Source organism: Pelophylax lessonae (genome assembly GCF_965119305.1).
Source record: "Pelophylax lessonae genome assembly, chromosome: 1".
Lineage (NCBI taxonomy): Eukaryota > Metazoa > Chordata > Amphibia > Anura > Ranidae > Pelophylax > Pelophylax lessonae.
The window spans coordinates 572,779,230-572,793,909 of NC_138768.1; the positions used below are offsets into that span (position 1 = coordinate 572,779,230).

Genomic DNA, 14,680 nt, shown 5'->3' on the forward strand with positions numbered 1-14,680 from the left:
AACGTGTATTGGCAGTGCATGTTAACACATATGCACTGTGGTGTGAACAGGCTCTAAATGTGGGTACATGAAGACATCCCAGAATAAATGAGGGGAACCCATACTAAAGCCTTCTATTTCAGGGGAGATACTCTTTTCTTGAGGAGTTAGAGGACCACAATTATGAAAAAAAATGTATTGTGATAACTATAGATGATGGGACATACTAGAATATCACCAAAGGTACTTGAACAGTTGTACCAACAGGGATGAATAAGAGAATAGGAGTAGCAGTACAGTAAGCAATAGAGTAAATAAAAGGAGTATTAGAATGAAGCAGATCTGTTTGTATCTAGGGGCTTTTGTTCCCATAGTTGGTAGAATCCCTGTATGAGAAAACAAATTACAAATATGAAGCGCAAAGCACCCGGCATAAGACCAAATGTACATTTCCTGGGTGCTAGTGTTGTCTTGATGATTTTAAAAGAGAGTTTTAAGTGAATCCTTTAGAAATATAAACACATTCTTGGGCTGTATCTGTAGATGTCTGTATAGATTTAAAAGAGCCAATGATTTGATTCCCCCACCACCCCAAGCTTTCTCTCTTACTCTCTCATTTTTCCTCAGTTACTCTGTAACCGATATATAGGATGTCCTACTTTCTAATTAAATTCCCTCCTCTCATGGGAGTTTACTCATGGGGATCCCCATGAGTAAGCTCCTGTGGGCGGAGTGAAATGTGTTGGGGACATGACCTGGCCGGGGGTCCAAGCTGAGACTGCCACTTGTCTACACAGAGCAGGTCTTGTTCTGACGTGCAGCTCCCGAGATCTTCTGCTCTTATCTGTCATTGTCTGGAGTGTGGGCGGGCTCCTTACCAGCCAGCACTCATAGCAGCAGGCACAGGACTACACACAATAGGTCTTGTTCTGATGTGCGGCTTGCAAGATCTTCTGTTCTTATCTGTCATTGTCTGGAGTGTGGGCAGGCTCCTTTCCAGCCAGCACTCATAGCAGCAGGCACAGGACTACACACAACAGATCTTGTTCTGATGTGTGGCTCATGAGATCTTCTGCTCTTATCTGTCATTGTCTGGAGTGTGGGCAGGCTCCTTTCCAGCCAGCACTCATAGCAGCAGGCACAGGACTACACACAACAGGTCTTGTTCTGATGTGTGGCTCATGAGATCTTCTGCTCTTATCTGTCATTGTCTGGAGTGTGGGCGGGCTCCTTACCAGCCAGCACTCCTAGCAGCAGGCACAGGACTACACACAACAGGTCTTGTTCTGATGTGCGGCTCATGAGATCTTCTGCTCTTATCTGTCATTGTCTGGAGTGTGGGCAGGCTCCTTTCCAGCCAGCACTCATAGCAGCAGGCACAGGAGTACACACAACAGGTCTTGTTCTGATGTGTGGCTTATGAGATATGAGATCTTCTGCTCTTATCTGTCATTGTCTGGAGTGTGGGCGGGCTCCTTACCAGCCAGCACTCATAGTAGCAGGCACAGGACTACACACAATAGGTCTTGTTCTGATGTGCGGCTCGCAAGATCTTCTGTTCTTATCTGTCATTGTCTGGAGTGTGGACGGGCTCCTTTCCAGCCAGCACTCATAGCAGCAGGCACAGGACTACACACAACAGGTCTTGTTCTGATGTGCGGCTCACGAGATCTTCTGCTCTTATCTGTCATTGTCTGGAGTGTGGGCGGGCTCCTTACCAGCCAGCACTCATAGCAGCAGGCACAGGACTACACACAACAGGTCTTGTTCTGATGTGCGGCTCATGAGATCTTCTGCTCTTATCTGTCATTGTCTGGAGTGTTGGCGGGCTCCTTCACAGGCAGCGCTCACAGTAGCAGGCACAGGACTACATTTCCTAGCAGCCTGAGTGGCTCACATACATACCATGGGTTCCCAAAAGGTAAATGAGATTTACTGCAGTCAACAGGAAATGAGAATTCATTACTCCATGTGGACTAGTAAGATAACTGAAACCTATAATACACTACATTCTTGAGACAAAGAGTTCAAAGCGATTACATCTTTATGCTAATTCTGTTTTACATGTTGAATTTGTTGTGTTCTGAAAGACATACTCATCCCCCCCCCCCCCGTCTCTAAACCCCTTAGTGTAGGATATTTGATTTGAGAAGCAGTCTTAAGAAGCAATAATAGGAATGCAGACATGAAAGGTTCCTCATTGAATGCTTTAGTAAAAACTTATCAGGAACACACCTAGATTCTTTACTGAACTGCTTTCACCCGTTTGCAGACATATCTTGTTCTCTGCTGGTTCTCTGCTGAGGCTGGCCATGTAATTTGCCTTATACAGTAGTCTATAGGAATGGAAAACCCACTTTAAACAGGTCAAATTCTGGTCACAAGGAGATCAGCTGCAGGTCAAATGACCCTGCCAATGAATTCTGAATGATCTTAGAAGTTTCTCAATCTGAAATAAGAATGATGCCATTGACACGTGCCCAAAGTGTATTGACACAAGCCCTAACAGCTCCAGATAAATGCAAAAGCAAATCAAAAGGGGCAAGAAGCAATTTAGAATTAGCAAGTCAAAACAACTCAATTGGACATCAAAACATGCAGTCGACTTGCTTATGGCCCTGATGCTATGCACATTAGTCCTCATATTTTATAGCTCATAGGAAACTGGAACTGGAAATTGGTGTTCAGTCACTGGGTTGGAGAATCAAAACTCTTGATATATTCACAACAGCTGGTGTGCTCCCATAATGATTGCTGATTTATACAGTGGTTGTTAATTTGCTTTCTAAATACATGTTGCAAATGACTCACAGCCAGCTTAATACATACTAGATTATTAGAAAAAGCTTGTAACTGTGGATTTGCCTAAGCAATTTATTTCTGCTTTTCTACCTAATTTGATACAGAAAAGGCTGGAAAATATTTATTTTACTCCTATACCTTGTATTCTGAAATATTCATATTTTACATAACAGAATAAAACCTACATCATAATATACAAAAGTCAATTAAAATTATGGACTACAGATATAATCTCCATTGTATATTTTCTCAGTCCAGCTTGGACCAATGTAAGTATACATATCTCATACCTAAGGAACAGCTCTGGAAGCTGACAATCGTTGTAGTAGTTGGCCCTACTACAGTGATCATCGCAATCTTCCAGGTCCTGTGCAAGCTGCCCAACAGCACAGTGACCACACGGGATCACTAGCTTGGCACTACTGTCATTCACAGAATGCCTTATATATTTTTTTTTTAACACAAGAGGCATTCTTTAATTGGACAAGATGGAGAGAAAAGGCAGTGATGTAATGTTCTCCACCTTGTCCAGTCAATGAATGCATTGTAGGCAGTGATGTCATGTTCTCCACCTTGCCCAGTCAGCGAATGCTTTCTATTTATTGAAACAAATACAAGGCATTCTGTGAATGGTTGCAAGCAACCCCCTGTTGTCAGTGTGCAGTGGGGCAGCCGCTCGGCACAGGACCCAAAAGACTATGGCTATTGTTGTAGCAGCATCAGCTACTACAGTGATGGTCAGCTTCCACAGCAATCCCTCAGGTAGGAATACTTACCCCATAGACCAAAGTAAGTATGCAATGAAAATTCTACCTGGAGTTGAGCTTTAAATTAAGATAATGGCATGTAAAAATCAGATGTACTTGAAATGAACTCTGTTTCTCTCTTATTTTATAATAAACCAAAAAATGGTCCACATATAATTTTTATCAAATAAGCAGGTTTTTATTGTTTCCATGGAAACCTACTTTTCTTATATACTCTGGGAATCCACCCTGAATTTTTGACCTTTTTGATAATATCACCAGAAATCCACTAAGAAATTTAAATTTGATTGCCTTCTCCGGGTAGCCAAATTAATTTCAAGAGTATATGAATGTTTAAGAATACAGAAAATAACCCGTTTAATTTTAATTACATGCATAAAGCTGCCTACCCCTGTATACAAATCATATAAGCTCATTTCAAAGACATAACTGAAGTATGTATTTTATTACTAGTATAGTAAATGAAATGATGAACCTTAGAAATACTTTTTTAAAGCACCTTTATGCTGTGGAACACAGTTTAATTCAACAATAAATAGTGGCAGAGAATCTGCTGACAGTTTGCATCAGATCAGTAGAGGTGTCAAATTATGAGATATTTAGTTTATCTGGAAACTGTAATGAATTTTGCCTTTTTTTATTACACATTTTTTTATCATTTAGAAATGTATAAAAGTATATTTTGAAAACGATATATAACATTTATTTTATGAATAAAGACTAGGAACAAGAGGTATTCATTGCAGTTAGAATGACATACCAGGCTTTCCATTTAGAAAGCCCAGTTCTACCTATATCCTGTCTGACAGATTGTGTTATTCCACCAGTTCAAAAAATAGAATTTCCCTGCTTTGACTCATTCAAGTGTTTGTCTAAAGCCGGGTACACACATACTAAAAGTCAGTTGGTTCAGCAGGAACCGGACAACTTTTGGCCCATGTATACTCCTCCCTGTTCAACAGTAGCTGGTTGTTGGTCATGCTGGAAAACCAGCATTCGACCAGTGCATGCAGCCAAAGGTTTCATCTCTGATCTGTGTATTCTGACAGGTGGGAGCCCCTGCTGTCAGAATACAATAGCGTGGCAGGGGAGTTCCCTGCATCTACATCACTTGCGTGGATGCAGGGATCTGTCAGTTTTTTTCCATTCAACCCTCTTGTTGAACAAAAAAAAAAAAACACAATAAAGGCATACCCCACATTTAAGTACTTAATGGGACCAGGGCATGTATGAAAAATGAAAATGTACTTAAAGTGAAGCGATATCTTTTTTTACTTCTCAATGTATGTAAATACTGTACACTCGCTCTATGTGAAATCTTGGTCAGCTTAAATACAGCTGACATAATCGATTTCGGGCCATCCGCTTGCTTTTGGTCACCTGAAAAAGAAATGGATAGTTTCGATTTTTTTTTTTTGTTTACTTACCTTGTTATTAAAGAAACATATACTCACCTTTCTTCCACTTCCTCCATCTGTGGCCACGGCCTACGCTGTCACTTCCTCTTTGCATTGATTCCTGGGAGCTGAAAGTCATTGCTCCCAGGAATCAATGCGCCTGCATCGGCCCCGCTCCTCACTTCCGGTGCGGGTGCTCATTCCCTGCTAAACAGCTTCTGGGCATGCCCAGAAGCTATGGAGGGATGACATGCCCGCACTGGAAGTGAGGAGCGGGGCCGGTGCAGGCGCATTCTGGGAGAAGAGGACATGGAAGAGGACGCAGAAGAGGATGCGCTGGCTTCAGCTGCCCACATCCGAGATGGCAGCGCTGGAGAAGAAATTTTCAAGGTAAGTATTCCTTCTAAAAGGTAAGTGCGACCCGGGACAGTACAGAGGCTATCCATTGTGGAATCTACTAGCCCTGACTGACCCTGACCCGGGGGTATTTTTATTGAAAAAAAAATTTGGTGGCCGGAACTCCGCTTTAACATAGCACTTCTCCTGGTTTTTAACATTGGCATCTATGGGAAATCTTGGTCAGCTTGACATGGCACTGCTCCCGAACTATAAGTGACAGGGACACCAAACTTTGGGAGCACCAAAAGGGGAATACGACATGGTAGATTACCTTGGCAAGCTGGCCTACCCCAAAATCGGTTTTGTTGTAGTCCTGTGTCCCCTCTCAGTGCTCCCCAAGTTTGGTGTCCCTGTCACTTATGGTTCGGAAGCAGTGCCATGTCAAACTGACCATGATTTCCCAGAGACGCCAATGTTAAAAACCTGGAGCAGTGCCATATCACGATAACCAAGATTTTCCATAGACGCCAATGTTAAAAATCCGAAGCAGCGCCATGTCAAGCTGACCATGATTTCCCATAGACACCAATGTTAAAAACTGGGAGCAGTGCCATGTCAATCTGACCAAGATTTCCCATAGGTGTGTCCGTACTCACGAGTGTACGTAAAGTGAGGGTACATAAAGCGGGGTATGCCTGTATGTAAACCTTGCTTCCACTTCCATGCAAAAGAATTTGGACCTATTCGGGCCTGAATGGTCTCTGCGTGCTTCAGTTGTGCTCCCATGGGTGATCAGCCTCTATGTGATGACATAGAAGGATGTTGGTATGATATACAAGAAGATGTCATATATATGCTTTAAGTTGATGAACAATTAAATCCAAAAACAAACGGGAAATATGGAATTTTGATTATCTTCTCAATGGTATTGTTTCTTCTTACTAGTGGTATATTATCCCTGAAGAGGGTAAATGAATGTAACACATTTGAAATGCGTTCATTTCCCAGCACATGGGCTAACTGTGAATCAGAAAGTGTATTGTTTTACAGTAGAAACCAGTTCTGGGTATACCACTTTTTCATTCTATAGGTATATGAAGTACAATAATACAATAATAATAGTTTAGCTGATGTCTGTTATTCTTTTATTTTTTCTTCTTTCCTCATCATTCTATCCACCTCTTCTTTCATCCCCCTCATTCCTCTTTAGATCACACTTTATGCTAAAGCATGCAAAAGGGAATTTCAGAGATTTTTAATCACGTTCAACCAGCTTTCACTTGTAAAAATAGCCAATCTGTCACCAATGGTTGCCTTGATCCTTCTGATCATTTTTATTAATGGAAGCTGGTAGAAAGTTGCTGCAATTGCCCAAGATTTGTCTTGTGTGTGGCAAGCACTGTTCTTTCATGATCTGCTAAAGTAGACCTTCACCCTAAGACTCGATTCACACTGCCGCGACTTGTCAGCCTGACAAGTCGCGGTTCCTCGCGGTCCATTGACTGCTACAGGACCCGTTCTAATAGGAACGACACAAGTCGCTCCAACTTAGAAAAAGGGTCCTGTACTACTTCGGGGCGACCTCGGAGCGACTTCCATAGACATTCATTATATGAAGTCCGTGCAAAAGGCGCCGAAGTCGCGGTGCACGGGACTTCACAAGTCACCCCCGAAGTAGTACAGAGTCGTGTCACCATAGTGTGAACCGACTCTAAAGGGGAAGTTCCGTAAAAGTTCCTCTTTTGGAACTTTTTTGTGGGGAAGGGGGGGGGGGTTGCAGGTTAATTGTTTTGACAGGTAGCTGCCCCCAGTTCTGAGCAATCGCCTAGGCGATTGACCAGAAGTTCTCCCACCCTCCTTGCCTGCAAAAAAATATAAAAAGGTCATGGGACTTTGAATGAGGCCAATCACTTTACCAAAATAGGTATATAGAGTACATATGGTAACAAATCAGTTAAAGAAATAAAGCAATGCAACAAAAATGAATACAAAGTAACAGTTTCAGAATAAAGTAAAAATATATGTATTAAAAAGCTAACATATGACAATTCATAATTGGAACAATAAATACATAAAAATTAAGTATTTATCGTACCAATTTTTCACCAGGAATCCTTTAGGCATGTCTGTAGCAGAAGCGGTGCAGCCTTTTTACGGGACATTAGAGTGGCCCAGGGGGCAATTGCCCCCCTGCCCCTTGGCCCAGTCCTCCCCTGACCTTTCTAATCCTTCTCCAATCTATCCAAAACTAAAGAAAAGTGTTGCTTTTAGTTATAGTTTAAGCTTTGACAAAAAAAAATACTGGAAGCTGTTTGGTTTGTATGCAGAGCTGCACCAGAGCTTGCATTCTCCAGTTTTAGTAAATCAAACTCAGTGTCACCAAAAAAATATGAAACATGGTTTCTACTGATGAGAAATTGTCAGCAAGTTGAACTTGTTATTCGTGTATTGACTTTTTTTTTTTTTTTAAAGACTGCTATAACAGTATACTGCACTGTATTGTAAAAAATTGCTGTATTTGCTATATATTTGACAAGTTATAGTAATTATGTTATCAATCAATTAATGACATCTAACATGTACAGTTTCTAAATGTTTTTTTTTTGTTTTTTGTTTTTTTCAGGAAAACCATATGAAAAAAATATAGTATGCCAGCAATTCAAATTATTAGGAAAAGAAACCTTTGCTGCCCTGTAAGTTGAAATTAAAATGTACTATCATTTCCACATGATCAACTCTAGAAGTATGCAATGCTGAACATGAATGTTTGATTAATGGTTCTGATAAAAAAAAAGATGTCTTACAAATAAATTCCTTCTTGGTGAGCACATTCATCAATGTACATTGTCCAGGTTTAATTAAATTAGTCAGTGACATTGTAGAAGCTGTATTAAATTACTACTTATGAAAGTAATTACACGCTGTAACATTTTTTTTGTGGTAAAAAAAGATAAAAGTAACACATTAATGGAAATATAATAAGCATTGAGTGATGTTTAATTAGCATTTTGGAAAATGCTAGGTTTAGTTAAGACATACCATACATTTAGCACAACGGTTGCATTGTTTTAATTTAAAATGAAATGTATGCAACCAATTAAAAATTCTCACTGATCCAATGCACTAGTGCCTTGTTTTGGTAAGTTAGTGCATTACCAGTACACACACTGCTTTATATTATTTATTTTATATTTGCTGTGCTTATTTCACTTACTATGATAATCAGATTTTGGTAAGCATTATCAATCATTTTTTTTAAGTAGGTACATGCCAATCAACGCTGTTTATAATTCTTAAAGTGAGCTTGTGTTTGCCCGTGCTGAGTGCCTCCTCCCACAAGATAAGACAGACTGTGCTTGCACATTCATACATACAGTGCCATTTGCATAAAACTAATCTGCTATCTGTCAGTCTTAGCGTTATCTTTTTTTTTTTTTGGTACAGGATTGGGGGGGGGGGGGGGTTGTGGCATGGTTAAAGCAGCCTTTCTCAACCTTTTTGAGGAAACCTTATGATTTTCAGGTCTCACAAAAACTACACAAAAAATCAAATCATGGTAAGTTAGTATGATCAGTAAGTTGTAGTTAAACAAAGAACAAAAAGAATGTGAAACCACTTGACGACCGCCCACCGCAGATTTACTGCAGGAGGCAGCCGCTCCTGGGCAAACCGACGTAGCACTACGTCGCTTGCTCAGGAGACTCGTCAGCCAGTGCGCGTGGCTGCCGGCCACTCGCGATCTCCCCCCACTGATAGAGAAGGACAGACGGCTGATGTATACACAGCCGTCTGTCATTCTTCCTGAAGTGATCACAGAGGCTATGTGATCCTGCTATTTAGGATCGCATGTCTCTGTGATGACTTCACAAACCACTCCCCCCACAGTTAGAATCATGCCCCTAGGGACACATTTAACCCCTTGATCACCCATACTGTTAACCCTTTCCCCTATTTTTAGCACTGATTACTGTAGTAATGTCACTGGTACCCCCAAAAGTGTCAAAAATGTCAGTTAAGGGTCCGATCTGTCCGCCGCAATGTCGCGGTCCCGCTAAAAATCGCAGATCGCCGCCATTACTAGTAAAAAAAAACAATAAAAATGACATAAATCTTTCTTGTAGTTAGTAAACGCAATAACTTATGCACAAACCAATCAAAATACGCTTATTGCAATTTTGTTTACCAAAAATATGTAGCAGAAAACAAATTGGCCTAAAATGTTAAAACATTTTGATTTTTACATTTTTTTTGCCGAATCGCAAAATAGGGCCAGGTCATTGAGCAGCCACATCCTCCAGGCTTAAAGTGGTTAAAATCAAGCATAAATCACTTTCAGAAAAAAAATGCAGACTGTAGGAATGGTAGTCCCCTTAATTACATTGATTAGTGGAAAATTGCCCCCCTACAATGGTCATTAATATAGCTCTTCCTTACATTGATGGTCAGTGGGAGAGGTGTCTCTTAAATTAGTGGCAAAAATAAGTTGACTCTGACCTTGTAAAACAATCAATTCAATTTAAAATGGAAATGAAAGGTAAAACATTTGTGTAAATAAAATAAAAAATATTATAAATAAATAAATAAATAAATAAATAAATATATGTTTCCCCTTTTCTAAAAGTGGTAACATACTATCTGTTCTCAGCTGCATGAGGAACTTAGAGAGCTGGGGGAGGAGAAACAGAAGCACACTAAACTTCACAGTGGATGGCTGTACGGGGGGTGGGGGGGTAATTCTGATCATTGGAGGAGAGCAGGCTGAGCTCCCAGCACAGCTAGAAAACTGACCACACTGTGCTCTAATGTGAGTAGGTGCCGTGGTTGCGATAGTAACACGCACACAGTCCAGATGCAATAGAGAGAACTTGTATTGTAGTCAGAGTATAACAGTTCACAACAAGCCTGGTGGGAAGGCCACCCAACTGGGAAAACTCATGGATAAACAGCAGATTGTAGCAGAGCAGATCTTAGCCGAACTAATAGCATCTGTTTTGAGGAGTGGAATGCCCAAGTGCCCATTTCACACAAAGGGAGCAATACAAAGAGAACACAATACTTTTACATAAAAGTAGATGGTACATCCGGCACATATCAGGAATTTGAAATGTTGGGTTAACATATTATTTAAAGCTCAGTGGGAAGAATTCCACTTTGATTCATGGTCAGTGATGACGAATGTCCCTTTGGTCCCACATTGGTGGTTATTAGAAACTTTTGTAGGTCAATGATTATTTACCTGAGAGTCGAGAAGAGAGGCTCCACTGGTCCCATAAACGGGGCTATGCCAAGACATTTTGGTGGTGCAATTCTTTAGGCATCATTAGGCAAGAGATCACTGCTCACTCATAGCAATCTTTGTAGGAAACATAGGAATTAGTATGCATAGCATAATAACACAGAGCCAAATCTTAATTATCATTAGCGTCATAGTGTCACTTAAATTCTCTCTCTGGAGCGGACATGTGAAACGGTGGCTACATGGAACCCTACTAAGCAGCTGAGCCACCAGAGGGCCTGGAACCTGGAAGAGACATTTTTCCACCCGCTTAACTGTAAAGATAGGCAAGCTTTTGAAGAGATAGAGGTAGTGTGCAAGGTGAGCTAGATGCTCAGCTGCTGTAATTGATGTTAAAACATTCGGGTTTAACCACTTAAGCCCCGGAGGATTTTCCTGCTCAAAGACCAGGGCCTATTTTGCGATTCGGCACTGCGTGACTTTAACAGACAATTGTCGTGCGGCACTGTGCCCAAATGAAATTGACGTCCTTTTTTTCCCACAAACAGAGCTTTCTTTTGGTGGTATTTGATCAACTGTGCAATTTTTACTTTTTGCGCTATAAACAAAAAAGGGCGACAATTTTGAAAAAATAACAATATTTTTCACATTTTTTTATATGAAATTCCCCCCCAAAAAATGTAAAAATCAAAATGTTTTAACATACATATTTTTGGTAAAAAAAATCGTAATAAGCGTATTTTTATTGGTTTGCGCAAAAGTTATTGCATTTACTAACTAAGGGAAAGATTTATGTCATTTTTATTGTTTTGTTTTTTTAACTAGTAATGGCGGTGATCTGTAATTTTTTTTGCGGGACTGCGACATTGCAGCGGACAGATCGGACCCCTGACTGACATTTTTGACACTTTTGGGAGTACCAGTGACATTACTACAGTAATCAGTGCTATACATATGCACTGTTACTATAAAAATGACACTGGCAGGGAAGGGGTTAACTTTATTAGAGATTAAGGGGTTAAGTGTGTCCCTAGGGGCGTGCTTCTAACTTTAAAGGGGCGTGGCTTTTGATGTAACCACAGAGACATATGATCCTACATATCAAGATCGTATGATCTCTGCTGTTACACCAGGGAGAATGACAGGCGGCTTTGTTTACATTAGCCGCCTGCCTTTCTCCCTCTCCAGCGGGAGATCGGGAGTGGCCAGTGGACATCGGAGCCACCGGTCACTCCCGCGGGGACCTCAGTGAACGAGCGGGGGCGGGAGCGTGCCTCTGGTGCCACGAGCACTCGCCCCCTACAGGCTCCTGGGCGAGCGACGTAGTACTACGTCACTTTGCCCAGGAGGGGCTGACCGCCGCAGTAAATGTACTTGCGGCGGTCGTCAAGTGGATAATATCCAGAAAAAAATTGTTATCAATTGGCTCCAAGTACAAGGAGTAACATTCCCAATATTTTTGTTCTTCATAAAGTTCATCAAAGACTTAGAAGAGTTAGCCAAAACTAAGAATAAACCCAAGCTTCTCAGTTGTTGACTCTTGGTTTCATGAAAAGGTGTGACAACTCTACTTTGAAGTAAAAGGACTTAAAGCGTAACTCTGCGTGATCTATGTACATTACAACGTATTTAACAAATTTGTTGCAGATTCCTACCTTTTGTTATTCTGACAAAATCATTGTTTGTTCCTCTGTGCTGAGTGGGTCTAATGCGAGTGGTTTCATAATTATCTATCAGCTGTGGCAACTGCAGGGCTCTAATGATTAAAGCTGCTGGGCCTGCATCCCGTTAGAACTGTTTCTATTGGGGATACCTCACCAAAAATGTCATTTTTGTTGCTGGGGATTCCTTGTATCTTAGTGCAGGGAAAATTCTGGGAAACTTCTGGGAAAATCAGTCAGCCAATTACACAACCAGGAAATGATGTTTCTGGGGTGTGGTCAGTACATATTCTGTGTACAGAACAGCTCCAGGAAGCCATATTGCATTGCATTTTCAGAAAATGACAGCGGCTGCAGATTGAAAAGGAAAGGTAATTTTTAATAACATTCAATTACAATATGATTGGTGTCACAATTGTATACGCTATATTGTTTTTTTTTTTCTTTATTTGCTATTTTTTTTTCCACAAAAGTTGAGTTACCGTTTAAGAAGTGTAATTTTTGTTAGGAAAACTGGACGTGTACCTGTTTCCACAACCGCCATGGACAATACATACAATAGAAGGGATAAAGACCCTGATCACCATTGCTTTGTCCATGACAAGCCACATCCAAGAAAATGTCACCCATTCAAGGAAAGGTCTAGAAAAATGATCTGCTTTAGATTTTTTGCCCTTACTAAGCATTTTGGCGGAATGTGGCAGGACAAGCTTGTATCAACTCTTCACCCAGGTTCCTCCAAAGGTTTCTCTTAGGCCCCGTTCACATACAAGCGACGCTACTTCGCACCGCGACCTCCGAGGTCGAGGTGCGAGCAGCGCGCCGCGACCTCAGAGCGGCCTCCACGGACTTCATAACATTGAAGTCTATGGTGGTCGCCTCCTGGTCGCCCCAAAGAAGCTCCGGACCCTTTTTCTAAGTCGGAGCGACTTGTGTCGCTCCTATTAGAACGGGTCCGCAGCTTCTCTATGGAAGGCGACCTACGGCGACCTGTGAGGCGACCAGGTCGCCTCACAGGTCGCCTTAGTGTGAACGGGGGCTTAAATATCTGTATTGATTTATTCTTTATGTACAGCATACTTTGTATATAAAACATGTTGTGTATATTAGCACCAACAGACATAGTATGTGATGTTTTGTTTTGACATTTTTCTGTTTTATTAATCTTGAATTTGCTAAACGGACTTGTCTAATTGAATTTCAGAATTACAGCAGGTGCAGGCATCACTAATCCTTATACTCTATTAAAATTTTACAGCTATAATAATAAATGTGACAGAGTTGGGTCTGATGCATATGTAGGAGTACCCAAAGAAAATAGTATTTTATGTTGATTTGATTATTTTGCTTCTATAAATCTACTGATAAAAATGTTTTTCCTTAGAACGGTCATTATGAACAGCAGGAAGTATTCCAATGCTACGTTTGAGGAAATTAACCATTTAGTGAAGGCCATAGTCTTGCTGACGGAGAAATGCTGTGTTGAAGGAGCTGCTGCTGACTGTTATGATAATGAGGTAAACTTCTAGCATCCATCGGTACCTAACTGATGTTTTCAACAGAAACCTAAATTAAATACAAAACATTCAATCCACATAGTTTTAAATTTGACTAAGATGAAGCAAATTAGCAGAGCTGATTACAAAAAGCATCACGATGTTCATCACTAAACTGACAGTATTTTAATTTTAACTCTTTTAAAAATGAAAAAAAAGAAACAACAGGTCTGTACCCCCCCCTATTGGATGAGTTTGAACATTCCACCTCTGTCATATAAATAACATGTTTTAGGCAACATTGGCCAAAGGACAATAAGAAAAAGAAGGGAACAGGAAGGGAAAGGGAAGTGGGGCACATAGGATTTTCATGGTATCATAGAAAAGCATGAGCAATTGGATAAAATCACAAAAAATTGTGTAGCGGTATTTCTAGGCCTGTGGCCTGAGGTGGGTCTGCCATTGTTACCGGTTACCTTTCCAGCCCATGTGAGCTGCGGCCCTGGGTGTGAGAACTGACACATTGACAACTCCAGCATCTTTGTTTGGTTGTTTTATTGTAGTTTTAGGGGATGAGAGAAGGGAATGAGTGGGATAACTCCTTTGGCTCGACTATGTACAATTCTGAGACTTTTATAGCAAAAAGGCCGTTAGCGCTGTCTTGATGCTAGCCGACGCTGGCCAGCGCTTACTGACGCTTTGAACACACTATCTCTGAAAGCTGTGCTGGAACTCCGACTTAAGTCCAGAAGATCCAGGACTGTGGAACATTGAACATCTGACACTGCTTGCACTGCAAAGTCACTGACTACTCTCTCCAGCCTTGCCTTGGCTTGAGGTGGTTTGCTTCGTATTCCTGTATGGCTGCAACTCTCAACTTATGCACTCACACTGTGCATTAACTCTTCAGGGCCCAAACTGCAGGCGCCCCCTTTACCACTTCAGGGTCCTAAACCTAGGTACCCCCTCTATCACTTCAGGGTCCTCTTGACTAGGTACCCCC

General features: G+C 41.1%; 1 protein-coding gene across 2 annotated transcripts in view; it reads left to right on the forward strand.

The window, feature by feature from the left end:
• GC (GC vitamin D binding protein) overlaps positions 1-14,680 on the forward strand; it is a 233,924-nt gene that overhangs the window by 71,989 nt on the left and 147,255 nt on the right. For both annotated transcript variants that reach the window (XM_082243262.1, XM_082243263.1), the window contains exons 2-3: positions 7,908-7,977; positions 13,566-13,698. In XM_082243262.1, the coding sequence (XP_082099388.1) occupies positions 7,908-7,977; positions 13,566-13,698 (203 nt within the window). The remainder of the gene's footprint in view (positions 1-7,907; positions 7,978-13,565; positions 13,699-14,680) is intronic.